This window comes from Nuphar pumila, chromosome 5, assembly GCF_984573655.1.
Source record: "Nuphar pumila chromosome 5, dmNupPumi1.hap1.1, whole genome shotgun sequence".
NCBI classification, from domain to species: Eukaryota; Viridiplantae; Streptophyta; class Magnoliopsida; order Nymphaeales; family Nymphaeaceae; genus Nuphar; species Nuphar pumila.
Window position 1 is genome coordinate 128,146,075 of NC_143253.1, and position 26,767 is coordinate 128,172,841.

Sequence of the window (26,767 nt, forward strand, 5' to 3'; positions counted from 1 at the left end):
CCTCCTCGCCCTCTTCGCCCCTCTTACCAGATCCCCACCACCACCCACCAACCCCAACTCCACCACCATCCCTCCTCAACTCTCCTTCTCCCTCTTCCTCCAGCCACCGCACAGCCCTTCCAGGCCGCGATTGGCCCGGCCCGCACTGTCCCCGGGGCTGGGTGCGCTCGTCTTCCGCCGCGCCATCACTGAGCTGCCGGAGAGCGGCTCGGTCATCGTCGGGAGGGCCCAGGGCTTCGTCTTCGTCCACTCCGGCTTCGACGTCGTCTACCTGACCATCGACACCCCCGAGCTCAGTGGCGACCTCGCCCTCCGGGCCTCCGGCACCCTCCTCGCCGACTCGCAGGAGCTCTTCGTCGTGGGCGGCACCGGCTCGTTCGCGTTTGCGCGGGGCACCGCCGCCTTCGTCCGCGCCGAGGTGAGGGCCGGCGCCGCGGCTGCGCTGTACCGTCTGAAGCTGCGGCTCCGGTTCCCGGATCGGCTCCCGAAGACTTAACGTGGACCGTCCGATGCTTCCCTTTTCTCTCACTTTGCCATTGATCAGAGTCTTAATTTTACTTGCTTAGATTATATACGCGGCTGGTGACAAAAAAGGCTTGATGAAAGGGTACTTTTATAGTCAAGCGTTTTACCGATCGATTTCTTAGTTTAATTTTAGCAAGTTGTAAAAAAAAGAAGTAAAAACACTCTACTCTGCAATATACAAAGCATATACGTTCTATTTATAACAGTTCACTTCACCACGGTTGTTGACCTTTAAAATTAAGCTTCATTCCGATGTTTTTTTTAATGACGGTGAATCCTCACTCATCTAAAACCGAAAACCGAGCCACTTAAAGGGCTCGCCCTCCTGCAAAAGTAAACTAAGGTGAGGTCACTGACACCCAAGCCCTTCCTTCCGGAGCCCACCAATTAAAAGCACCGGCACACTCCGCGGGAGTGGAACGAACTTGGGAAGAAGGGGTCAGCGTAATACATGCAAATCCTGTATTTTGTTTTTTACATATTATTTCATATTTGGCTTTTTTTATAGTTTCTTTACCTTTAATTTATAGGGAATAGAAACAAGCGAAAAACAACTTTTTTTCAAAATATCACAATATTTTGTGGCCGATAAGTTATTGTTTAAAACATTTCTTGTTGATTCGGATCGGACTTAGTGGTTCTTGAGTGTCTTGATTAGGTGGGTACAATGGATTCATTAAGGGTGTGTTTGATTGCTTGTTTAAGATAGAATAGAATAAGGTTTCTGAGTGCGATAACAACTTGAACATGCGTATAATGGGTCAAGTAACTTCATTTCATTTTAGATCTTACTACTCGATCCATATCGGCAAATAAGTGTTTAAACATATTTATTATAGATTTTAACTCTAAATATGGGTTTTGGATTAGATATAAAAACTAAAAATATTTAAAATTTAGGTAGTTTGAGAAAAAATAAAATTTGATGTTTTTAATATATAAATGTATTAATCAATGTCATATTGAATCTAATTATAAAAGTTTATAAAAAATATGGATTTTATGCTCGAATGTGAATCTCAAACTGGATTCAAGTAAAAAAAATTTAAATTTAAGGTAATTTAAGAAAAATAAAAATTCATATTTTTTAATAAAAATGCAAAAACCGCATAAATCATAAAACCTTAAATAAACCCTTGAGAGAGAGAGAGAGAGAGAGAGAGAGACCAGAGCCAGGAGAGGAAAGGAGTCATCTTGATGTTTCTGGGAGCCATCCCTCGCCGGCCGGATAAGGCAACGGCATACAAGCAGCTCAAGAATCACCTCACCATTCTGGGCGTGTGGGTCTCCGTCATTCGCGTCACCCCCTACGTCCTCCATTACCTCTTCGATAGCAAGGAGGAACTCAAGCTCGAACTTTGATCCTTCCCTTCCCTCGTCTGCCGTCCTACCATCGGTAAAAATCGATCTCTTTCTGTGTTTTCATTCATCCAGCGATCGACCCACAATTTCTTTTGGGGTTTTATGCCGTTATGCTCCCTCCCCACTTGATTTTAGCCAGTGTGGGAGGCGTTCTTTGCTCAAATCTCCACTTCTGAATCTGCATATCATTCTTTTAGTAATCGACCCACATTTTTTTGGATTTTATCCTTTTTACCCCCTCCCCACTTTGTTTTAGAAGATATGATGCCCTTGATTTCCATGCCTGAATCTTTATGTTTGGCTTAAGCTTTTCTTTTTTGTAAATAATAAGTATGAATCATTGCGATTTTTTTTCTTTTAGATTTGGTGAGTGTGCGGCGTGAGGGTTGTATTTGATGCAAACGTGGTAACTGCATTAGCTGAAATATTCTGATTGAATCTGACATGGACAGTACGTGTAATCTTAAATTAGATCAACTCTGTGTGTTTTGATGGCACATGTAAATTCCCATTCGGTATCTATGTCAAACGCTTCTTACACTTTGAACAGTATCTGCCTGTTAAACCATCTATGGCTAGTTACTTTATCTATCTTCTATCTCTCACCTTTAAGTGATCTAGTTGTCTGTTTAAGAAGCTTGTAGGACGTTTAATTGCTTTTAGTTATGTGATTTTGTAACACCCCTATCTAGGACCTCAAGAGTTCGAGTCCGGTAAAAGCATATAGAGTTCGTGAAGAGAAAACCTAAAAAAAAAAATTGAATAACTCGCTTTCTTTCACAAAGTTCATCGTTCGTAACATAAGAAAATAATAAGTAATAAAAACTACCAAGTACTCACTTGGACTAGTGGATCATGTCCAGCCTGGGCTAGTGTTCTTGGAACCTATAATTGTAATTATACATAATAATTATAAGCAAATAAGAACTTTAACTTATAATTGTAGTAAGCTCCTAGTCTGAGTTTAATTTTTGATACATGCACAAGGTTTGTATGTTTTAATTATCTCTCATTTAAGTCTCTTAAACACTCACTCACACCAAACTAAAACACTAGGTCGGCTATACCGGTTATAGTCATCTATGGGCGTAGCTGTCATAAAATGGTCTCGATTTCATTGCACTCCAAGACTCAAAAACATTATACAAAACTTAATAATTGAAAGACATATATCAAAATGTAAAAAAATAATTTTATTCATAATGGACACTAAAAGAAGCACAAAAATAAAATTATATTCAAGCCTCACTATAATACATTCAACAAAAAATAATGAAAAACCCTAATATTACCCGTCACTCTCTCACTTCACAAAGGCACACACCCTCCCATATTTATAGAGAAGAAAAGAAGGGGTTAGCTCTCAAATGGTAGAGAGAGCTCCCAACGGCTAGAATTCTAGTTGTTGGGAGCAAGTCAAACTAGTTTTACTAGTTCTCAACGGCTAGAGTTCTGGCCGTTGAGAGTAAGTCAAAGCTAGTTTGACTCCTATCATATATATATTATATATATTAAAAATATATATAATATGTATCATTATATATATATATATTAAGAAATATATATACATATATTACATTAATCTTAATACCCCCCCCCCCTCAAACTTACCGTGTCTCACTATCAGTTTGAAATTACCAAAAAAAGAAACCCATTACACAAGATGTCTTTCATAGACTTTATCAAGTTTGTCCATTTGGCGCTTCTTGAAAGAGTGCTCTATCATATGCTCTATTACATAAAAATCTTCAATATCATCAATCTTTGATACTCGCGAAATGTCTTTAGAATCATTCATCCCACCAATATTTGAAGAACCTGTAAAAAAGAGAAAAAAAACAAGAGAAATCTAACAAGAAATAACTATATATATATATATATATATATATATATATATATATATTATAGAGAGAGGATGGCCACGTATACAAGCATAAGATACGCACAAAATAAATTAAATTTAACATTTTTCAAAATCATTTAAAGTAAGAATTTTGACCGTCATTAATTATAAACTTGATAGTCATTGTCAAACTCAACCATGATAGAATAATATTACGAGAAATGAAAAACAATGTAAAACATGCATATATATATTTATCCCAAAAGACATATTAATGAATCATAATTTTTTTATCATTATTAATACTATGAAGAAATAACTCAATAACAAATCATATTTACACAACGAAACATATAAATAGGCATGGATCAATTAGAAGCTATATTAACTAACAATTAATGCATATATGATTGAACCATGCAATAATTTAGAACCAATAAAGAAGTCACATATAGACCAAAAAAAACTTTCGAGAAAACATACTTGAAAATATGAAAAAAATAAGGGAATCCCAATGGGGATTCACACAAGTAAAATAAAAGTACCCATGCACTCAAGAACAATCAAATGTACACAATAGCCATTATGGGCATATACATACGAGATTTTACTAATGAAATGCTTAGAAAAATATGTAATAAAATATGCAGAATTTACAAAAAATAAAGTGCAAAAGCACATACAAGTCCAAGCATTGACAACATAAAGATACGAAAGCACAATACAAACACAAAATTGCATAAGTATAGGTCCATAAAGCAAAATATATATTTATTCATTAAATATATGCTTGGAAAAATATAACCTTATACAAATTATGCAAGACAATTAATCACTGGATAACTTATGCAACTAAAGCATATAGAATGCAAAATGTATGAATATATTTCAACAACCATTTCTCATAAAAGAGAAAATAAGTTTAGACAAATTATGAATAGATTTAAAAAAAAAAATCTCAAACATCTGAATGAATTTTGCAAATTAAAACATTGGTTTAACCACCACAAGCAATCACCTCCTAGTCCTCCAAACCTTAAATATCAAGTGTATCAACGATTAAATCAAGAGCATAAACATCATGTCACTAAAGGGCCAAAGACACACCTTACACACGAAGGTGTGTATAAACATCTCTTATCTACATATAATGACACTTAAAACCAAGTGTATCAACGATTAGAACAAGAGCATAATGCCAACGAAGGGCTAAAAAATACACACGAAGGTGTAAATAAACATCTCTTGTCTACATATAATGACACTCGAAACGAGTGTATCAGTGACTAGAACAAACGTATAATGTCAACAATGGGCTAAAATCACACATGAAGGTGTAAATAAACATCTCTTGTCTACATATAATGATACTAAAAAACAAATTGGAAATTCTCAAAAATATCAATATGCAAGAGAGAAATCTCAAAAGATAAACGCATTTTATATGATAACAAGTCAAGTTTATGCCTTTCAATAATTAAGGCAAACAAAAAGAAAATCTTAATCCAACACGTGTCATTTGAAATTGACCTTGCAGCCATATCTATTTTCATATGTATCTTTTTCATACCCAAAGTACCCTTGGCCGCCCACAAAATATCAATGCTGCCAATCCCAACCAAAACCATGTTCTTTTTTATAAATCTCATACATATCCCCTGCCAAAAACGTCCATGATTTATTTCAAAAATTTCATGCATACCCCTTGCCCAAAAAGCCATGATCTTTCTCAAAAATTCTGACTATGCCCCTCAATCCAAGCAGTTCCGATCCGAACCCGAATTCGACCCTTTTCGAGATCTGTTTTCGATTATTAACCAATATGCGTCTAAGTAAACACCAAATCCAAATAAAAGTGCGTATTTATTAATAAATTCCATGCTAAAGGGTCTGAAAATCCAGGGTGTTACACTACAGATATCATGTTCTGGTTGCCAAAACTAGGCAAGCTTTACTTGTATGTGGCTAGTTCACGTGGTGAACTATTACGGCTAAACAAGATGTGGCTCAATGAACCTTCTCGGAGTTCTTCTCCAGGTCCATGATGACTTAAACCATGCACACCCTTTATTGTTTTCACCATTTCTACAATGTTCCATCCAAAAAATCCACTCAGCTTCATTGTTTTCTCGCTGCCAGTTTCAATGCATTTTCGAAGGCGGAAAGAGAAACCCGACTGAAGGAAGCAGTTAAGACTTTATATTTCATGGACAGAAAAGGTGTTGCACCGAGTTATGCTACTTATGATCAGCTTCTTCAAGCTTGTATAGACACTAAATTTCTCCCCCATGGTCTGAAGTTGTACGAGCACTTGATTTCCAGACCACCCACCGAACTACCGCTCCACATCAGAGTGAAATTCCTGAAGTTGTATGCTGTTTATGGTGAGATGGGCAAAGCACGCCAACTGTTTGATGAAATTTCAAAGCCGAATATTCGGTGTTGGGCTGTCTTGATCAATGCTTACACTAAACATGGGTACCCAAATGAAGCTCTTGGCTTGTATTCAGAATCAAAGAACAGAAATGAAACCCCACCTGATAAATTCATCTTGTCAGATGCTGCAAAGGCATGCTCCATGTTATCAGATTTGGCAAAGGCTAGGGAGATTCATGAAGATGCTGGAAGATTTGGGCTTGAAGCAGATCTACTGGTTGGGAATGTATTTATCGACTTGTATGTGAAATGCTGATGCACATATGATGCACTTCTCGTGTTTAATCAAATGCTCTAGAAGGATGTGATTTTTGCTGGTTTTGTCCATTGTGGTTGTTCGGAAGATGCTTTACAAGTCCTCTATGAAATGGTATTCTCGGTGGTACGACCAAATTCAGCTACAATCTCTTCAGTTCTCCCTGCTTGTTCAAGTTTATTGGATTTGAAATTGGGTAGGATGGTGCATGGTTATGCCATCAGGTTTGGTGTGGAAGAGTGTTTTTGTAACTGGGGGTCTCATAGATATGTATGCAAAATGCTTGGATATTTTGCATGCTAGGGGCATGTTTGATTTAGTTCCACAAAGAGATGTGGTTTCCTGGAATGTGATTTGTACAACTTATTTTCAAAACGGAGAGTAGAGAAAGCAATTGAACTATTTGAAAAGTTGAAGCCTCTGGAGGTTATCCCAAATGCAGCTTCTTGGAATGCCATGATCAGTGGGTGTGCTCAAAATGGTTATGCAATGACTGCCATTGAATTGTTTCAGTGAACGATTCATGAGGGATTCAAACCGGATCGAATCACCATTGTGAGCATTTTACCAGCTTTTAGCGGCTTGGAATCTCTTAGAAGAGGAAAAGAATTACACAGCTACTGTTTCCAGAATAGTTTTATTGAAGATACCATTGCGGCCACTGCCCTGACTAACATGTATGCAAAGTTGCAAACTGTGGGAGCTTCAACATTTCTTTAAAAGTTTTCAATGAAATGCCTAAAAGGGATATCCTATGTCACATGGGTGCGGGTGCGGGGGTGCGGCAAATATATATATATATATATATATATATATATATATATATATATATATATATATATATATATATATATATATATATATATATATATATATATATATATATATATATATATATATATATATAAAGTCCAAAAGTTGGACATAAATGACTCTAGGTGCGTTGACTGCACCCAGGGTCAGGTTGAGCGCATCGGGTGCGGCACCTAGTTGAAGAGTCCCTGTGACATAGGGGATATCATATCTTGGAATGTTGTCATCCATGCATATCCTATTCATGGGTATGGAGAGGAAACATTAGCACTTTTCCAGAAAGTTCAAAAATTGGGTGTAAGACCAAGGGCACGTTTGGAAGCAAGAAAAACTCTCATAGGAAAAAAAAATTGCATATGAGAAGTTTTGATATAATAATTTTTCTAAAATGAAAAATTTTCACTTGTTTGGTAGCATGAGAAAATAAAATAAAAAATCTTGAAAAAATGAGAGAGAGAGAGAGGAGGGGATAGTGGTGGAGCTTCTCTGGCACGTTTTTTCAGGAGGTGGGTGCTGGTGGTGAGATGGATGGTGCTAATGGTGGTGGAGCTTATCCGCCACCGTTTTTTGGGATATGGTGTGATGGTGGGTAGTGATGTATGGTGGTGATCTATGTCACATAGGTGCGGGTGCGGCTCTTTAAAAAAACTTGGGTGCGGGAGGGTATATATATAAGAGTTAACAACAGTAACACTAATTTTTAACAGTTTTTTTTAAGTTCAGATTTGGACATTTATGAACCTAGGTGCGTTGACCGCACCCAAGGTTGGCCTGACCGCACCGGGTGTCGCACTCACACCCGAGTCGCGTCGCGTCGACGTGGGTGCGGCACCCTGTTGGCCGAATCCCTGTGACATAGGTGGTGATTGATGGTGGGGAGGACGGTTTTCTAAGAGGTGGGTGGTGTTGAGATTGATGGTAATGAAAAATCATCGTGGGGTGGTGGTGGATCTTCTCTGGTGCCATTTTTTGGGAGATGGATGATGGTGGGTGGTAGTAGTATTGGTAGTGGTAAGATGGATGGTGGTGATGGATAGTGAAAAATCATCGTGGGGAGGGCGGCTTTTTGAGAGGTGGGTGATGGTGGTGGTGAGATGGATGGTGATAGTGAGATGGCGGGTGGTGGTGAGATCTGGTAATGGGTGGTGGGGAGTTGACCTAACCATTTTCTCTTGATAGGAAATATTCCTCCACATCCCCCATGACAGAATGTTTCTTATCAAAAACTGTAATTTTTAGAAAAACTCTCTCATAGAGAAATTTTCTCTCGTTTGGAAGGGTAGGAAAAACTCTACGGATTTTCCAATTTGTATCACTTTTTCTACATCTTTCCCACTTCCAAACGTGCCCCAACTGCAGTAACTTTTGCAGGTGTTTTATCTGCTTGCAGTCATTTTGGGTTAGTGGATGAAGGTCACAGTCTCTTTCAGGCTATGAGCTTGGATCATAGCCTTGTGCCTGATGCTGATCACTATGCTTGCATGGTTGACATACTCAACCGTGCGGGTTCCATTGATGAGGCATATCAGTTTATACAGTATGCCTATGAAAGCAACTGCTAGTTCCTGGGGAGCTTTGCTTGATGCTTGTAGGGTCTATAAGAATGTTGAATTGGGAAGAATTAATGCAAAACATTTGTTTGAGATTGAACCAGATAATCCTGGGAATTACATACTTGGAAACATGTATGTTGCCTTAGGAATGTGGAACGATGCATTGGACATGAGGAACATGGTGAGGGATAGAGGCATCAAGAAAACACCTGGTTGGAGTTGGGTGCAGGTGAGAAAACGCATGTACACATTTGTTGTTGGTGACAAGTCACATGTTCAAAGTGATAAAATTTATGAATACCTACGTGAAATCTATTGAGATGAAATTAGCAGGCTATTTGCCAGACGCTGGATTTGCACTGGCTGATGTGGATTTCGAAGAGAAAAAAGAAGTCCTTGGTTGCCATTAGTGATAAACCAGCTGTTGCCTTTGCCATCATCAATATGGAATCAGCTTCTCCTATCTGCATCTTCAAAAACCTTCGCATTTGTGGAGATTGTCATAATTTCATGAAGTTTATGTCCAACATTATTGGAGTCAAAATAACTATTAGAGACTCGATGCGGTTTCATCACTTTAGTAGTGGGTTTTGTTGTTGAGATTTCTGGTGATTAATCACGGATGGAGTGTTTGTACCCAGAACCTCTGCAAAAAGGAGGCTATGGAAAAGATGAGGAAACATGAATTGCAGTCTGTCATTGCTATTCTCCAAAAACATGAAAAGGAATAGGTCATGGTTGAATTTGAGCGTTTTTTATTTTTATTTCCAAATTAAATATTGTGACCTGCAGGGAGTGGACACACGTTTTGTTTGTTAGTCATTTCAGAATAGCTCTGAATAGGCATTCACTTATTCATTTGTGTCATCTTAAGAAGTTTATTGAAGTGATTACTTGCTAGTGACCATTTGGGTAATAGATGCATGCATAGACTAAGAAGCTGATGATGATATGCAATCCTTTTATCTTATGGCAGACTTCTATTCCTTTGAAATTTGTACTTTCTAATCAACCATAGGCCGAGTGAAATTTATATGATGGAAATATCCAACTTCATGTTTTCTGCCAATTCTTCTTGCATTTTTCTAAATCTTTTTTATTTTGGTCCAAGATATTTTTTAGATGAGATGGTGCGAGTGATATTTAAAATGTACATGAGACCTCTAAAACCATGAAAAGTTAAAAGAAGGTACAATGGAATTTATGTCTTTTAACAAGTTCAGGTTGGATCCTTTCATCATCCCATGCAGTTTTCCAGTTTTCATTTGTAAAATTCCATTCTAGTTATGCCACATCATCATTATGTTTTTTAAAAGGCACTCCAATAGTTATTTTAAATGTCTTTATTGCTAAAAAGAAAAAACACTCTATTTCCATCCTAATTATGCTGGGCTTGGATAGAAAGATGGTTTCCTCTATTTGGCAGATGTATCATACTCTCTGATCAGATCAAACATCAAACTGACTGGGACAATATTTTCAGGTTCTCTTGTTTTTGCTGCTACTTCTTCAGTCATTAGAGTATGTGCTCAATCAATTAAATATCAAAATCTTTTTTGTCAGGTTCCATCTCTCTTGCTGTTGCTATCTTTAAATCCAGTTGCCATGGGAATTTCTTTGTTATCCTGTCTATCGCATCTTGGGATATCCTCAAATGTTATAACCTGTGACCTGTCTTTCATGATTACTGTTTTGGGTTCTGAGAACGGTCTCATTTTGTCTGCTTGATGATCTTTCATTGATTGCCACCAAGAGCTTTTACCTACTCTTACCAAATGTAAGAAAATTTTGCACGATTGGAAAGACTGGGCAGAATCTTTCATTTTTCCTTTTTTTCCCCTTCTTCCTCTTTGAATTGGCGACTATTTGGTTTGAAATCATGACCTCTTGGCAAAGATATTGCTACTTTACCATTGCCATTTATTTTCCTTGTTTTTTCAGCTTAAACTCTTCGAAATCAGTTTCTGTTTCTGCCCTTGCTGCTGAAATCCTCGGTGTGTCTCTATCCTAATTAAGAAAAAAAGGGGGAAATGTTAATCAACACTTAGTTGATTACAGGGTACTGAATTGAGTGTGAAATTCAAACTGCGAATGATCTTTTTTTTGTTCAAGGTGGTTAGTGTTAGTTCTATCAGTTTCTGATAGGAAGCTTTGATCAGGAATGTATAAAGCTTCAAAATCCCTTTTTCAGACAATATCAGATGAACTCTTAGGTGCTTTGAATGCCTTTGCATGGGTTCGGTGGATATGTTATCTAATCTTGTCCCTGACATTTACGAGGCTTCTTAGGGCATGAAGTTCAAGAAGCAATCTTTGGCCCTGCTCTTAGAAAAAGCAGTAGGATGGGTTAGGAGGAAACTCTTCACACCCTTTGTTGACAGCTCGATCATATAGGTTCTTTTATGTTCATCTTGCTACAATATCACCGTTGGCACTAGGCATATAGTTGCCTCCACCATGGACCTTACGTTATCAGAGAAGAGGTTGTCATCCCTGTGGATAGTTGTTTAGTCACCAGTATATGGTACACCACTGGCACTAACTGCAGAAAGACATGCAAGGCAGTTATTTGGGTTTATAACGGGAGGATTTTGAATCTAACAGACAACTTTTGTTCTTTTGTATTTGCTTTTTTTATGGATAGTCTCCCCTTCATAAACCTTATTAAGTGGCCTTTTCCCTAGTGCTTGGTGGGTTTTTTTAGGTTATATTTTGTTTTAGTTTTGGTTGTGTTGTTTACCAGTACTCAAATGTATGGTGGCATCTTGCAAGATAGTATCTTGGAATGAAGAAGGCAATTACTCGGGATGCTATTAGGATAGATTTCTTATGTCCCATAGGTGCTGTATTGGTTTGGAGTCTTTTGACTTTTGAATAAGATCTCGGCTCATTCTATATTGATTAACTGCATTCATTATGTTACTAGCAAATGCCACTATTTTTTGTTTTGAAACTCTCAAGCGATTGTTTGGAGATCCAGATCAATGCCTTTCTGATCCTTTGACAAAAAAAATCATTCTCATCATAGGAAATAAATCAATAATTGATAGAACAAATAAAGAGTTCTTTTTCAGTTCATTCCTAATTCCTAAAGTTGATAACCTCATTCAAGAATATTTTTGAAGAAAATCTGGGAATTTCTAAAAATAAAAGAATATCACTATTTTTAATGTCTCCCAATTCATGATAATATCACAATATATTAATGAAAATATCATTTGTCTATGGCTATCCATCTTAACAATGTGCCATCTTGCATCATTTTGTCTTTTGATGAGAGATGGCACTGGCTATCTTGGTCTTGGCCTGATTGCCACAGAACACAGATGCATTTTCACCATGCCCCTTGTATGTCCTACGTGTAGACTTGAACAGATGAAATTTTAGGAAAAATATGCCATTTACCCTTTTGTCTAGAGGTTTGGGCCTTCCGCCTTGAATCGACTCTTCTTTTCTTATGTTGTTAGTATACAAAATTGTCTGACATCACCTATCTCTAGTTTAATAATGGATAACAAGAATGCCTCCTTGTGTGTGTAGTTATGAAGGTATTTCTCGTTCCTGGTGTTGTATGAGCTGCTTTATTGTCCATATCAACTCTGTTACTTTGGTTTACCTAGAGGAAGCTATTGTTTCACTCACAATCTCTACTGAGGAATTTGTATTGGGGTCATCAAGTTGAAAGCTGGTTTACTTCATTTTTCTTTTGCTCAAATGAGTGATGAATTTGATATAGTTAGATTCCAGCTTGCAAGATGTCATTAATTGATCACTTGCATACAGAGTAACATTTTTTGCTGCCTGTAAAGGTTGTTGAAAATGTCATTTTATATTATTGTTGGTTGCTCTTCTTTCTAATTGATGACATGAGTTTAGTAAGATTTTTTTTTCAAATGGAAATTTACAGGCAATAGTGGGAGATCGGTGAGAATGAAGGCACCATGTTAGCTTTTATCCGTTTGTTAGTGTCAGGTTATAGTTTGTCATGAAAAGAGTTGAAGTTTTTCCTTGTTTCATCTGGCAAATACAATATGAAATCACGGCTATCGTTACTGCTTTCTGGTGTCAGCTTTCTCGACAATTTTCTTTTCATTTTGATAATGTGGATCCTCGATGTCTCTTGTTGACATAATAATGAACTGCTAAGATAGTAAACATGAAAATGAAGTGAAAACGGTAATGCAGAACTGTGCTTCTCATATATGGCTGTGGTAGTACTTGAGCTATTGACTAAAGATATGATCCGGTTGCCAAGACTAGGCAAGGTTTGCTTGTATGCGGCTAGTTCATGTGGTGAACTACAATGGCTAAACAAGGTGCGACTCAGTGGCGAATGTTAGATAATTAGTGCATGAAATAACCGTATCTTGTTGCATTAGTGACGAATGTGTTGATGTCCACCAAATGCTATCAAAGTTCACATCTCCTTTGGTTTACAGATTCTTATATTTGCAGTTCTTCCTTATAAGATCACTTCATAATTACATAGTTTTTACTATTGTGAACACATTTAGTTATCTGATGCTTTTGATCCAATGGATCAAGCATATTGCTATGAAGTGATTTATTTGATGAGAACAAGGACAATGATCTAGCGTAGCATGCCTGGTTAATTCCGATCATGCTTGCGTGAACAGTAGACCTGACTTGCCCATTCAGATCCTCCCCTTCTCGGAGCTGTATGCTAGATTTTCAAGCTGGATGGTTTAAGAGCAGATCAGGTTATGTTGTATATAACTGATCCCTTGATCGTGTACAATCCTCACCGCACATCTCACTTGATGGAGATGTGTATAGGCCTACTCTCACTGTTCCCAAGTGAGATGTGTGTTGGGGATTGAATATAACTGATCATCGGTTGTATACTATATGACCTGATAACAGTGTGGCCGAAATAGAATGGCAAATGATCTGGTGTGTTCTTTGTTGAGTTTGGAATAAAAGCCCGACTACTTCCACTGATGCCGTGTAGCTTTCCTCCTAAATTTCCATCTTTTTGTTAATTATTGCTAAAATACTTTTTTCGGTTTAAGTGTCAGCAGTCTAATTCGGGCTTGATTTCTAAGTTTTCTTCTTTTTTATCACCATCATCCCATGACTCTTCTTCTTGGAAGATGCACTACAATTCTACTCCAGACGCCAGGACTGGGCAGGTTGGGTTCCCTTTGCAGATCAGGTGCAATCACATTTCACACTTTAGTGTGCTGCTGCACCTGTTCCGCCTACCAACTTTCGTTTTGCCCCCACAGCTGACAGGCTTGTAATCCGGAGATGGAGGGTGGTCAGGTGCCGCAGCACACTCAAAGTGTGTAATGTGGTTGCATCCACCCTCATTTCCTAATTGATCCAAAAGATCTTGCATACAACCACAAGCTTCAATCTCGGTCCATGTCAGCACGATGAATCTTTAGACAGCAACTCAAGCCACCAACAGGCCCCACCTGAATCTGCGAGGCCTATACACCACCAGCCATCTTGCTGGCGGATCCCATCGAACTGGGATGACATCATGGTCATTTTGTAAAAGAATGATATATTCCGCTATATGTAGGCACTCCAATAAAGCACCACGTGGCAGCTGACGGGCTTCACATATTGAACTCAACCAATAGGATACCATCTTATCCATCCCCTTATCTATCTATACGCACCCTCCCCCATGAAATAATCTCACATCCACTACGAGAAACAAGTGGAATAACAAGCTTTAGGGTGAAGAGGAAAAGAAGAAGAAAGATGGTCGCGTCCCTTCAAGCTGCAACCACCCTCATGCAACCCACCAAGCTGGTTGCCTCGATTCGAACCAGTCTACCCCTCAGATCTTCCTCTCACATCTCCAAGGCCTTCGGGTACGAGCTGGCATTGCTTAGGCTCACTTGCTCGGTCCAGGATGACCTCAGAGACTTGGCTCAGAAGTGTGCTAATGCCACCAAGATCTCTGGCTTAGCCCTAGCCACTTCTGCTTTGGTCGTTTCGGTATGCCTTCTTGGTTCTCCTCTTTGATGTTTTTATACAAGAGTAATGTTATTGTTTCACCGTGCCATGTTGATATCTCCTTGCCTCGATGTAAATACCACTTCGGACCTCTGCAGGTGCATTATAAATGGCCTTTGGCCTAAGATCTCCCGTTAACCAAGAAAAGTAACGGGTCCCTTCTCCCTCTCTCTCTCTCTCTGTTGCTCCCCCCCCCCCTTGTAATTTTCAACTTATAAATGGAAGTTGCTTTCTTTGTCTCTGTTGCTCTCTCTCTCTCTCTTTGTTGTTCTCTTTGAGATTGTGTATGCTTGGATGTGATTGGACACCCTTGTGAGGGGTGTTTGCGTGCTTTCTGAACTCGAAAGGCTGACCTGGTTGGGTTGCCAGGTGCCGCACGCGGCTTCCAAAATAAGCCCGTGACAACTGGTAATCAGAGCCTAGTTGAGAATTTGGGAGAATAAAGGAGGGGTACTTGCTGAAACCCTCGTGACGTTCAAGAATGGATGCGGAGTTTGGTGAACTCGTCGGAAAAGTTCACAAAGGAAAAATCTGTCGTAGAGTCGACATAGATGTCTCACCTTGAGGAAACAGTTGGTCCTCTAGATAAAAGAGTGACCAAGATGGAGAAAAAAATGATAGATTTGACAAGTGACGTTCGTGGTTGCTCCTCTGCGCTAGAAAGTGCACATGAAGATTTTGAAAAATTGAATGAGGATATGAGGGATGAGGCCGAAGAGCTAAGTGCCACAGTCCAGGAATTGTCTGATCGATTGGTGGCTCAGGAAATTGACATGCGAGAACTTCGGGAACGATATGGAGTCTTAGAAAGACTATTGGGAAATGGGATTGGTGGTGTGGCCAATGCCGGGAATCGCGAGGGTAATACAGTGATGTTTCATCGTGAACGACCAAAATTGAAACCAGTGGAACCGGCAAAATTCAAAGGCAAAAGAGATGTCAGGATTGTGGAGAACTGGCTATGGGATGTAGAACAATTCTTCGATCAAGCAGAGATTGACATCGATGCTGATCGAATATGCACGGCAACCAGGTACTTGATTGAGAATGCCATTGTATGGTGGAGGACGCAATATTGTGGCATGGAACGTGGAAGGGTCTCGATTGAATCATGGGATGACTTTAAAAAGGAACTCAGGGGGTATTTCCTTCCATATAATGCTGAGGAACTTGCTTGTGATAAACTAATGGCTTTAAGGCATATAGGAAGTATTTTGGAATATGTAGCAGCATTCTCTGCAATGATGCTTGATATAGAAAATATGTCGAAATGAATCACATGTACTGCTTCAAAAAGGGCCTACAGTTCTGGGCTCAACAGGAATTAACTCGGATGAGACCGACAGACTTGATAAGTGCAATGACTATAGCAGAACAGATAGTTGAGGACCCAAATCGCGGGGGCCCTCAGGGACGGCCAAATCAAGGCAATGTTGTCAAAGGTCAAGCCGGAACCAGTATCGACCTCCTCCTCGAGATCAGAGAAATCAGCCCCAAGCACGACAGGAGGGGATTCTAGGGAACAGGCCGATACCCTCAAATCTTTGATGTTGGTATTGCAACGGAAATTACTTTGCTCAAAATTGCTCTAATCAGAACGCGGAGAATGTAGGAAAAAGGGTGGCTAGTGCCATTGAGATGGAAGAAGCCCCGATGGATGTGGACGTCAGGATGGGGGCGGTACAAAGGGTGAATGCGCTAGGAGGATCTTCTTCTGCAACCCCCACGGTTAAGAAGGAACTAATGTACCTAGCGATGACCATCAACGAAAAAACTACGAAGGCAATGGTCGATACGGGGGCTACTCACAATTTCATGGCCCAAGATGAGGCTCAAAGGTTGGGCCTACAATGGGAACAAAAAGTTAGCCGTATGAAGGCTGTGAACTCCGCAGCACAACCTATTCTGGGAATCTCTCGAAATGTGGCAGTTGGGGCTGGTCAGTGGGTTGGCAGAACAGACTCCTCTATTGTTTCATTGGATGACTTCAAAGTCATTTTAGGGATGAAATTTTTACGAGCAAGCAAGGTTATGCCTATGCCTCATTTGGATGTTGTCAGCTTTATGAGTGAAGAATCCCCCTGTATGATTCCTACCTCGATGTTGGGGGCACCGAATGTTCGTTTGGTTTCTACCCTGCAGATTAAGAGGAGCCTCCAACGAGGTGATCAAACATTTCTAGTGACAATGCGAGAGGAAGTCAGTGAGAAAATTTCTACAGAAGTGTCTCCACCTATAGCTACAATTTTGGAAGAATTCGAAGGAGTAATGCCCCAGGAGTTGCCGAGAAATTTGCCACCACAAAGAGAAGTAGATCATCAGATTGAGTTGGGGCTAGGTGCACGACCCCCTGCCATAGTGCCCTATAGAATGGCCTCGCCCGAGTTGGTTGAACTCAGAAGATAGTTAGACGAAATGTTGGCTGCCGGAATCATTCGCCTCTCAAAAGCCCCTTTTGGAGCCCCTGTTTTATTCCAGACCAAGCATGATGGGTCCAAGAGGCTATGCGTGGACTATCGGGCTCTGAACAAGCTGACTGTCAAGAACAAATATCCCCTGCCCTTGATCACTGATTTGTTTGACCAATTAGGGGAAGCCTGGGTGTTCTCGAAATTGGACTTGCATTCGAGATATTGGCAAGTCAGAATAGCCGAAAGAGACGAAGCCAAAACCACCTGTGTGACGAGGTATGGTGCCTTCGAGTTTTTGGTGATGCCGTTTGGCTTGACGAATGCTCCTGCAACGTTCTCTACACTGATAAATCAGATATTCTATCCTCACTTGGATCATTTTGTGGTTGTATACCTCGATGACATTATGGTGTATAGCCAGGATATGGGAGAACACCTGCGACACCTGTGCATAGTGTTTAAGATTTTAAAAGACACTGAGTTATGTGTAAAAAGGGAAAAGTATATGTTCGGCCAAGATGAGATAAGTTTCTTGGGCCACGTGATCGGGAAAGGTTTCCTAAGGATGGATAGCCAGAAGATAAGAGCTATTCAGGATTGGGGAAGTCCGACCAAGGTTACGGAGCTCCGATCCTTCTTGGATCTGGCAAACTCCTATCGACGCTTTATCGAAGGATATTTAGCTATCGTGATGCCTCTAACTGAATTATTGAATAAAGACAAAAAGTGGGAGTGGACAGAAGAGTGTGAGCGAGCCTTCGAAGATCTAAAAGACGCCATGGCCAAGGAACCAGTGTTGCAATTACCGGACCAAGAAAAATCATTCGAAGTCTAAACAGATGCGTTGGATTTTGCAATTTGAGGTGTACTAATGCAAAATGGTCACCCAATAGCTTTCGAGAGTCGAAAGTTGAATAGTGCTGAGCAGCGATATACAGTGCATGAATAAGAAATGACCGCCATAGTCCATTGCTTATGTGCCTGGAGGCACTACTTATTAGGGTCGACATTCATTACCTACACCGACAATGTAGCCACGAGCTACTTTCAAACTCAGAAAAAGCTTAGTCCAAAACAAGCTCGATGGCAGGAGTTCCTAGCAGAATTCGACATGGTTTTAGAGTATAAACCTGAAAGGATTAATGTAGTGGCAGATGTCTTGAGTAGGAAGGCCGGACTGACGGCCTTGATGGAAGATGTTGTTAGAGGTGTTGGACCTCGAAGTGACTTCCTTGATAGAATTCAGGAGGGCTTATGAGAGGATCCCATGGCGCAACAACTGCTTTCCCTGGTGAAAGAGGGGAAAACCAGGCGATTTTGGGAACAAGATAGATTACTGATGACAGTCAGAGGCTGAGTTTATGTGCCCCGGTGGGGGGGCCTGCGACGAGAAATATTAAAGGAGTGCCACGACTCCCCATGGGCTGGTCACCTAGGTCAAGAGAGAACCTTTGCCTCTAATTTTGTCAAGAACTGGCATGATCAGACAGAACTAGCAAAGGCATTCCTGCACAAAGCAGCTAAGCGAATGAAGAAGTGGGCAGATCAAGGACGACAGGTTGTTGAATTTCAAGTCAGGGAGAAAGTGTTGGTCAAATTATACCCCGAAAGGAGAGCTATATTTCGAGGACACCATCGGGGACTCATTCGAAAGTATGATGGACCCTTCTTCATTGTTCAGAGGATCGGCAAACTAGCTTATAGACTAGACCTCTCTCCCAGCTTTCAGGTACATCTTGTCTTCCATGTGTTCAATCTGAAGCCATTTCACGAAGATGAAGAAGATCTAAGCCGCAGTATGCCTAAACAAACTCCTATTCCTCAACGAGCCCTCTCTGCAACAGTGTCAGTTTCATGAGAAGTTGATTTTATCATTGATCATGTCCATAACTATCTTGGAGAGGTAAAGAAGTATCTAGTGAAATGGAAAGGTCTACCCGTGAGTGATGCCAGTTGGGAGACTTCACGAAATATTTGTCAGTTTCAACAAGCAATCGAAGACTATCAGAAAAAAGATGACACCGAGGACGACACTAGTTTGAGTGGAGGAGTGTGTTCCGCCCTGCCATGTTGATATCTCCTTGCCCCGATGTAAATACCACTTCGGACCTCTGCAGGTGCATTATAAATGACCTTTGGCCTAAGATCTCTCGTTAACCAAGAAAAGTAACGACCTTTGGCCTAAGATCTCCCGTTAACCAAGAAAAGTAACAGGTCCCTCCCCCCTCTCTCTCTTTGTTGCTCCCCCCTCCCCCTTTGTAATTTTCAACTTATGAATGAAAGTTGCTTTTTTTGTCTATGTTGCTATCTCTCTCTCTTTGTTGCTCTTTTTGAGATTGTGTATGCTCGGATGGGATTAGACACCCTTGTGAGAGGTGTTTGCGTGCTTTTTGAACTCGGAAGGCTGACCTGGTTGGGTTGTCAGGTGCCGCACACGACTTCCAAAATATGCCCGTGATACTTATGGTGCTCCGGGAGCATCTACACTCACCTAATAGTAGTTTGGGTACGAACTTATTTAACATAGTTTATTTGATAGAAATTTGGATTATGTTTTTTTTATATTAAACTAAGATTTTTTAATCATGAAATTTTGGTAAAAACAAAACTTGTTTTCAACTAAATAATGATTGTCGATCATACGTGGGTCTCATCAACAAAAAATGCTCAAACTCTTTTTACATTTTGAAGCTTTCATTAGGTGCGAGTAGGTACTCCGGGAGCACCTATCACTAATAAGCTTTTATTCGTGGTTTTTTGTTTACTCAGAACGGAGACTTGGTCGCGCTGGCTTAGCCCATCGTACTTACGGTTGCCATATATGGCAGGGGGCGAGTGCGGAGGGCGTGCCGAAGCGGTTGACGTACGACGAGATACAGAGCAAGACGTACATGGAGGTGAAGGGGACGGGGACGGCAAACCAGTGCCCCACCATCGAAGGCGGAGTGGACTCGTTCGGCTTCAAGGCGGGCAAGTACAACATGAAGAAGTTCTGCCTCGAGCCCACTTCCTTCATGGTCAAGGCCGAGGGGGTCAGCAAGAACGCACCCCCCGAGTTCCAGAAGACCAAGCTCATGACCCGACTCACCTACACCCTTGACGAGATCGAGGGGCCCTTCGAGGTCGCGACCGACGGGTCCGTCAAGTTCGAGGAGAAGGACGGCATCGACTACGCGGCCGTCACCGTCCAGCTGCCCGGCGGCGAGCGCGTTCCCTTCCTTTTCACCGTCAAGCAGCTCGTCGCTTCCGGCAAGCCGGAGAGCTTCAGCGGCGAGTTCCTCGTGCCTTCCTACCGCGGCTCCTCGTTCCTGGACCCCAAGGGACGGGGTGGCTCAGCCGGCTACGACAACGCGGTGGCACTCCCTGCCGGAGGGAGGGGGGACGAGGAGGAACTGGTGAAGGAGAACATCAAGGACTCGTCGTCGTCGACAGGGAAGATCACGCTGAGCGTGACGAACAGCAAGCCGGAGTCTGGAGAGGTCATCGGCGTGTTCGAGAGCGTCCAGCCGTCGGATACCGATCTGGGTTCCAAGGTGCCCAAGGATGTCAAGATCCAGGGCATCTGGTACGCGCAGCTGGAGTCGTAGGCTAGACTTATGGTGTTCCCTTTTTTTTATAGGGTCGGCTCTCTCTCCCCTCTTATCTGGTGCTTCTCTTTTTCACTTGTGAAGATAATGACAGACTTTTGCTTCTTTTTTGTACTGTTGGGAGTGCATATATGATGTGTATAATTGGAGCAATCTTCTACTTGTCCATGGAAAAGAACAACCATTTAAGAAAATAGTGAAGAATGGAGGGAAACAGAAGCTACCACCATGGCTTTTTCTCACCCACCGACTTTTTCTCTCTGATTAGTTTCTCCCTGGCGGAGGAAATTTCGAGCTTGCAAACACTGGATGGTGATAAAGCTAAAACATTGGAGAATCTGTGATTTGGCATATCACCTAATCCGTTTTCAAATGGGAGGAGTAGCTGCTTCAAAGTTACTACCCAACGGCAATGGATGGATGCCAAATTTGGAAGGCAGAAATGAGAGCCGATCAAGTAAAACCCATTCTTACATGTTCATTGTAAAATGGCTACACAGGTTATGACGGGTGTCTTCTCATGTTAAATCGTTGGGAGCATTTTTCTCAGTGGACTAGCAGTGATGGGTTTTACTATCCAAGCAGGGGAACATGTAGAAAAAAAAAATTAAATGAAGAAAAACTGGTCTTGTCCGAAGAAGAGAAGAATTCTTCCTTTCACTGTTGAAGAACCTAATAATTACATTGGATACAAAAGACCTTATTTATACTAAAGGTACACGGTATCCTCTAAAATACCGATACAAGAGAAACTACATTCACATAACTATAACTATGAGAAAGTTTTGGTTTCTGCAGGCTGACTATATGAAAAAAAAGTCATTGAGTTTGGTATACCATAGGAACATGACATACCATGTAAGTCATTGTATTCCGTATACCGAATACACAAGGTTTCTTTTACTCTTCCTCAAGTTAGAGTGGATGAATTGAGGATGGCCAACTTGAACTTGAGACGTGAGAAACGGTCAATGCCAAGAGCCTTGGTGAAGAGATTTGCATACTGCGAATGCGTGAAACAAAACTGGTTTTGATCAGTCCACTCTGAATTTTTTCACGCACAAGATGGCAATCGATGTTGATGTGCTTGGTACGCTCATGATAGACTGAGTTTGCAGCAATGCAAAGGTTGTCTGGTTGTCATAATACAATGTCATAAGCTCGGGGTGACTGATGCCAAGATCCATCAGCAGGTACTTGAGCCATGTAATCAGCAGGTACTTGAGCCATGTAAGTTAGCAGCATGTCTAGGCCATGGATCGGTACTTGGTTTCAGCTGAGGAGCGAGACACAACGAACTGATTTTTGGCCTTCCATGAAACAGGGTTGTCTCAAATCATAATACAATAACCGGGTGTGGACCTGCTAGTGATTGGGCAAGAGGCCCAATCAGAATTGCAATAACCAATCACGTGGATGATGCTTGTGGAGGACATTAAATTCTCTTCTCCGGGGCTACTTTTGATATATCGAAGGACCCGAATAGCTGCATCCATATGTGGTTGTCGTGGCTGGCTGCTGAATTGGCTGAGAATGTTTATCACAACAACTATATCTGGATGGGTTATGGTGAGGTATAGCAAGCGACCTACGACCTCGGGTCGTCTAATAAAATGTCATATTTATGATTAAGCTTGATATGGGATTCCATGTGTGATTTGCTTGGTTTTGCTCTAAGAAATCTCATGTCCTAAAGAACATCAAGAGCATACTTATGCTGAGATAGAAAGATACCATTCTTGGAACTAGCAACTTCAATTCTGAGGAAATATTTTAACCGTTCAAGTTCTTTTAACCGAAATTGGTGATTATGTGAATTTTGAGTTTATCGATATAGATAAGATCATCTCCTACAATAATAATAGCGTCCGCATAGACCAGAACAAAGATATGTACTCCGTTAGTGGCCTTTGAAAAGAGAGAGTAGTTAGCCTTATACTGAGCAAAACCTTCTTGAAGCGTATAATGTGATAGTTTAGCAAACCAGTTCTGAGAACACTATTTGAGACAATACAACGATTTGTGCAACTTGCAAACTTTAGACTTCTCTGAATAAAAAAACCTGGTGGCAAGTCTATGTACACTTCTTCATTGAGATCCCCATGTAAAAAGACGTTGTTAACGTCTATTTGAAAAATATGTCAATGCTTTATTGTTGAAATAGTTATTAGGCATTGGACACTGACCAATTTAGCAACCAGGGCAAAAGTCTCATTATAGTTTAATCCTTCAATCTGAGTATAGCCTTTGGCCACAAGACAAGATTTATGTCTTTCAATAGAGCCGTTAGAATGATACTTTGTTTTGTACACCCATTTGCATCCAATAGGATGTTTTCCGGTAGGTAAATCCACAATCAACCAAGTGTGGTTCTCGTCCAAGGCCCTAATCTCTGCACTCATAGCATCCTGCCAGTGCTGGAACTTCATGGCTTAGGCGAAGGTTTTTGGTTCGAAACATTAAGAAATAACACTTAGAAAGGCACAATGTTTTTGGGGAAAACGATCATACCTTATGACTTTGGACAATTCATGAATTATGTTGTGGGTCTTTTCTCTTGCGTCAGTTGATTGGAGTATATGAACAACGAAATAACAATTGTAGTCCTTGAGATGCAGTGGTGGTTGTCGATTTCTTTCAAATCTGCGGACTTGAACGGGCTCAATGGTGTCAGGACTGAAATCGAAAGGAATTTTCATTGGATTCTTGAGTGTCGCAGAACTGAGACTCAAAAAGGGAAATGGGTAGGAGACTCTCCACTTCATCATTCGAAGTTTTATGATCTTGAAATGAAAATATGTTTTCATAAAACTTAACATCTTGACTGATAAAAATCTTTCGTGTTTCAAGATCACACACACGTTATCCCACTTGACCGTATGGGTATCCTATGAATACTCCTTTGCGGGCATGATTGTCAAATTTGTAAGAGTAATGGATATTATGAGCATAGTAAAAACATCAAAAAATGCGAAGATGATCATAAGACAAGTTTTTTTAATGTACTAACTCATAGGGTGTTTTCCAAAATAATGGTTTTGAAGGGATGCGATTAATGATGTATGTAGCCGTTGAAACACATTCTCCCCAAAACTTAATAGGTAAGGAAGCTTGAAACCGCAAAGCTCTATCAACATTAAGTAGGTCTTTGTGTTTGCGTTCGACCACACCATTTTGTTTGATGGTTGCAACACAACTACGTTGATGCTTAACACACTTTTTTCTAAAAAAAAATTGCAGGTTCATGAAAAAAAACTTAGTTTCATTGTCAGATCTAAGACTAGAAATCTTACTGTTGAATTGGTTTTTAATAAGAAAAGCTTTTTTTTTTACTTGAACTATGGTTTTGAATTTGTGCTACATAAGGTAAACCCATGTGATTCTAGAATAATTGTCAATAATGGTTAAAAAATATTGTACTTCGGATAAAGAAGTGGTTTGATATCATCTCCAAATGATACAATGAATGAGTTAAGAAGGCTTTGATGAAGCAATGGATCCACTAGGAAATGGAAGTTGAGTTTGTTTAGCCTTGTGGCATACATCACAATGATCATGGAGAACACAACCACGTAATCTTTGATTATTTATAAGAATTTACAATCTAATGTTCGAAAGGTGTCCAAGATGTAAATGCCAAATATTGAAATCAAAAGAAGAATTATTCAAGGAAAGGTTATCACTGATCTAAAAAAATGTAAAGTCCATCACGTCACTTACCCACTCTAATATTCTTCTTCGAAAGATGGTCTTGAAAAATACAATAATCATGAGAGAAGAGAACGTCACATTTAAGGTCTTAATCAATTCACTCACAAAGATAAGGTTAAACTTAAAATCTAGGACAAAAAAGACACTTGATAGAAGAAAATTTGCTGCCAACCAGAGACAACTCATACAGATGGCGTGAGTAGCGGAACCGTTTGGCAACCCAATAGGAAGAAAATTGGTGATTTTAGGAAACATTAAGTTTGACAAGGAATTGATAATATGGTATGTCGCGCCTGTGTCTATGATCCAATATTCAGGTGTTATGGAGCATGCGAAAGAGACATCGAGATTACCTGTCAGGCTGACTGTAGGTGGTGGTAATGGATTACCTAGACTTATTGTAACTAGTATTTGATTCAATTGTTCATGGGTGAATTGTCTGGGGCTTTGGACAAATTTATTGCCTTATGAAGTTAAAATACTTGTGTTAGTCTAACTGCTTTGACGAGCATTGGCGGGAGTACTGGATCGATTTGGAAAACCATAGAGGTGAAAACATTTTCTCTTGACATGTCTAATTCTTCCGCAGTAGTTACATTTTGGGCGGATACGATTCTGATGATTCTTGATGTGATCCGCACCATTTTGAACATTAGAACCTTTTATAACTATTGCTACACGTTCTTGGTTGAGGTCATGTATGCTTTCTTCCTGTACAAGTAGTGCAAAGGCTTTAGATATACTTGGTATGGGCGACATTAAAAGCAGTTGACTTCTTATGTCACTGTAGCTTTCATTCAGACCCATTAGGAATTGCATGAGTTTTTCTTGGTCTGCTCGTGAATAACTTTGACCATTCCACAAGTACATGATGAAATAGTTATGTATGTGGACATCTTATCCCATAGTCCTTTCATCTTAGTGTAGTAGACTACTACAGGGTTTTGCATTTGTCTCAGATTAACAATCTCTTGTTGGATCTGATGTATGTGTGGAGTGTTCAATTGAGAGAATCACTAGCAGAGCACTATCCACACTTCGGCTGCAGTTTCAGTTTAAATAACACTTGAGGAAAAATCCAGATGTAAAGAGTTGAACAGCCATGATAGGACCATATTATTGCATTGTTCTCAGGTGGCAACGGTCCTTGCAGGGAAACTCGGTTTCTTAATGGACCCATTTACAAAACCAAATTTATTTTTCATAGATAGTGCCATGATCATTGCACGACACCATCTGGTGTAGTTGTCGTCGATCAATGGTTGAGATACCTAAATGATGGAAAAAAAAGGGCTCTCTATCTCTTCAGAGTTCAGGCTTGACATACTTTCAACTCCACTATCCATCTAGAGTGGGTGCACAAGGAGAGAACTAGGCAGTGGGCAAATATAACAGCAAAAAAAAGAGGTGCTGCGAGTGAGAGTTGGAAAGAAAGAACCTGGGTAGTGTATGCACGGAAGATAGAGGGACGGTCCGGCTTTGCAAAGGAAGCTGAAGAGGCCGCACTATGACCTGCGCTTTGATACCATGACAAAAAATGAGTTTGAAGAAGGAAAAGAATTCTTCCTTTCACTATTGAAAAACTGAATAATTACATTGGATACAAAAGACCCTATTTATACTAAAAGTACACAAATACCGATACAAGAGAAACTACATTCAGATAACTATGAGAGACTTCTGGTTTTTGTAGACTATATGAACAGAAAGTCATTGAGTTTGGTATACCATAAGAACATGACATATCGTGTATTCGGTATGTTATTGTATTCGGTATACACAAGGTTTCTTTTATTAAATTTACTGAACCTAGTTTTGGTTGCGTAAGGTAACTGGATGCTAAGGCCACATTATCATAATCAAGGGGTCTTGAGTTCGAATACCATGGGGTTTATCTGCAGCTTACCTATTAATAAAAAAAAAGATTACTCAACCTATTTAATCCAAGTGTCCAAAGCAACAAGAAAAAAGTAGGCAAGATGTCTCCTTAGTCTATCCAATGAGTGTGAGAAAACAAACTGACAAACAATATTTACTCGATTTGATCAACCTTTATTTTACACATTCAATTTCCATTAGGCATCAAATCCAGTATTTCTCCCATAAATAATTTTTGCATATTTTGTTTTGGGAAGAGTACAATGACAATTTACATCGTGGGAATATTTATTTTTTAGAAGTCTTTTAGCACTATTACAGTCTCATTATTATTCCATTATTTGAAGTTTGAACCATCTAATGATCTTTCCTCTTGACCATAGATGATGATCTTGAAT

The 26,767-nt window shown here is 40.1% G+C and overlaps 2 protein-coding genes across 2 annotated transcripts; both read left to right on the forward strand.

Moving 5' to 3' along the window:
• The first annotated feature begins 1,722 nt into the window (after window positions 1-1,722).
• On the forward strand, window positions 1,723-20,060 carry TOM6 (translocase of the outer mitochondrial membrane 6). The gene is made up of 2 exons (XM_090007754.1): window positions 1,723-1,921; window positions 19,963-20,060. The coding sequence occupies exon 1, from the start codon at window positions 1,723-1,725 to the stop codon at window positions 1,885-1,887; it is 165 nt and encodes a 54-aa protein (XP_089863880.1). The 3' UTR covers window positions 1,888-1,921; window positions 19,963-20,060.
• Window positions 14,524-20,940, forward strand: LOC149838651 (oxygen-evolving enhancer protein 1, chloroplastic-like). Its single transcript, XM_090007755.1, has 2 exons — window positions 14,524-14,764; window positions 20,022-20,940. The coding sequence occupies exons 1-2, from the start codon at window positions 14,525-14,527 to the stop codon at window positions 20,778-20,780; spliced, it is 999 nt and encodes a 332-aa protein (XP_089863881.1). The 5' UTR covers window position 14,524; the 3' UTR covers window positions 20,781-20,940.
• The last annotated feature ends 5,827 nt before the right edge of the window (window positions 20,941-26,767 follow it).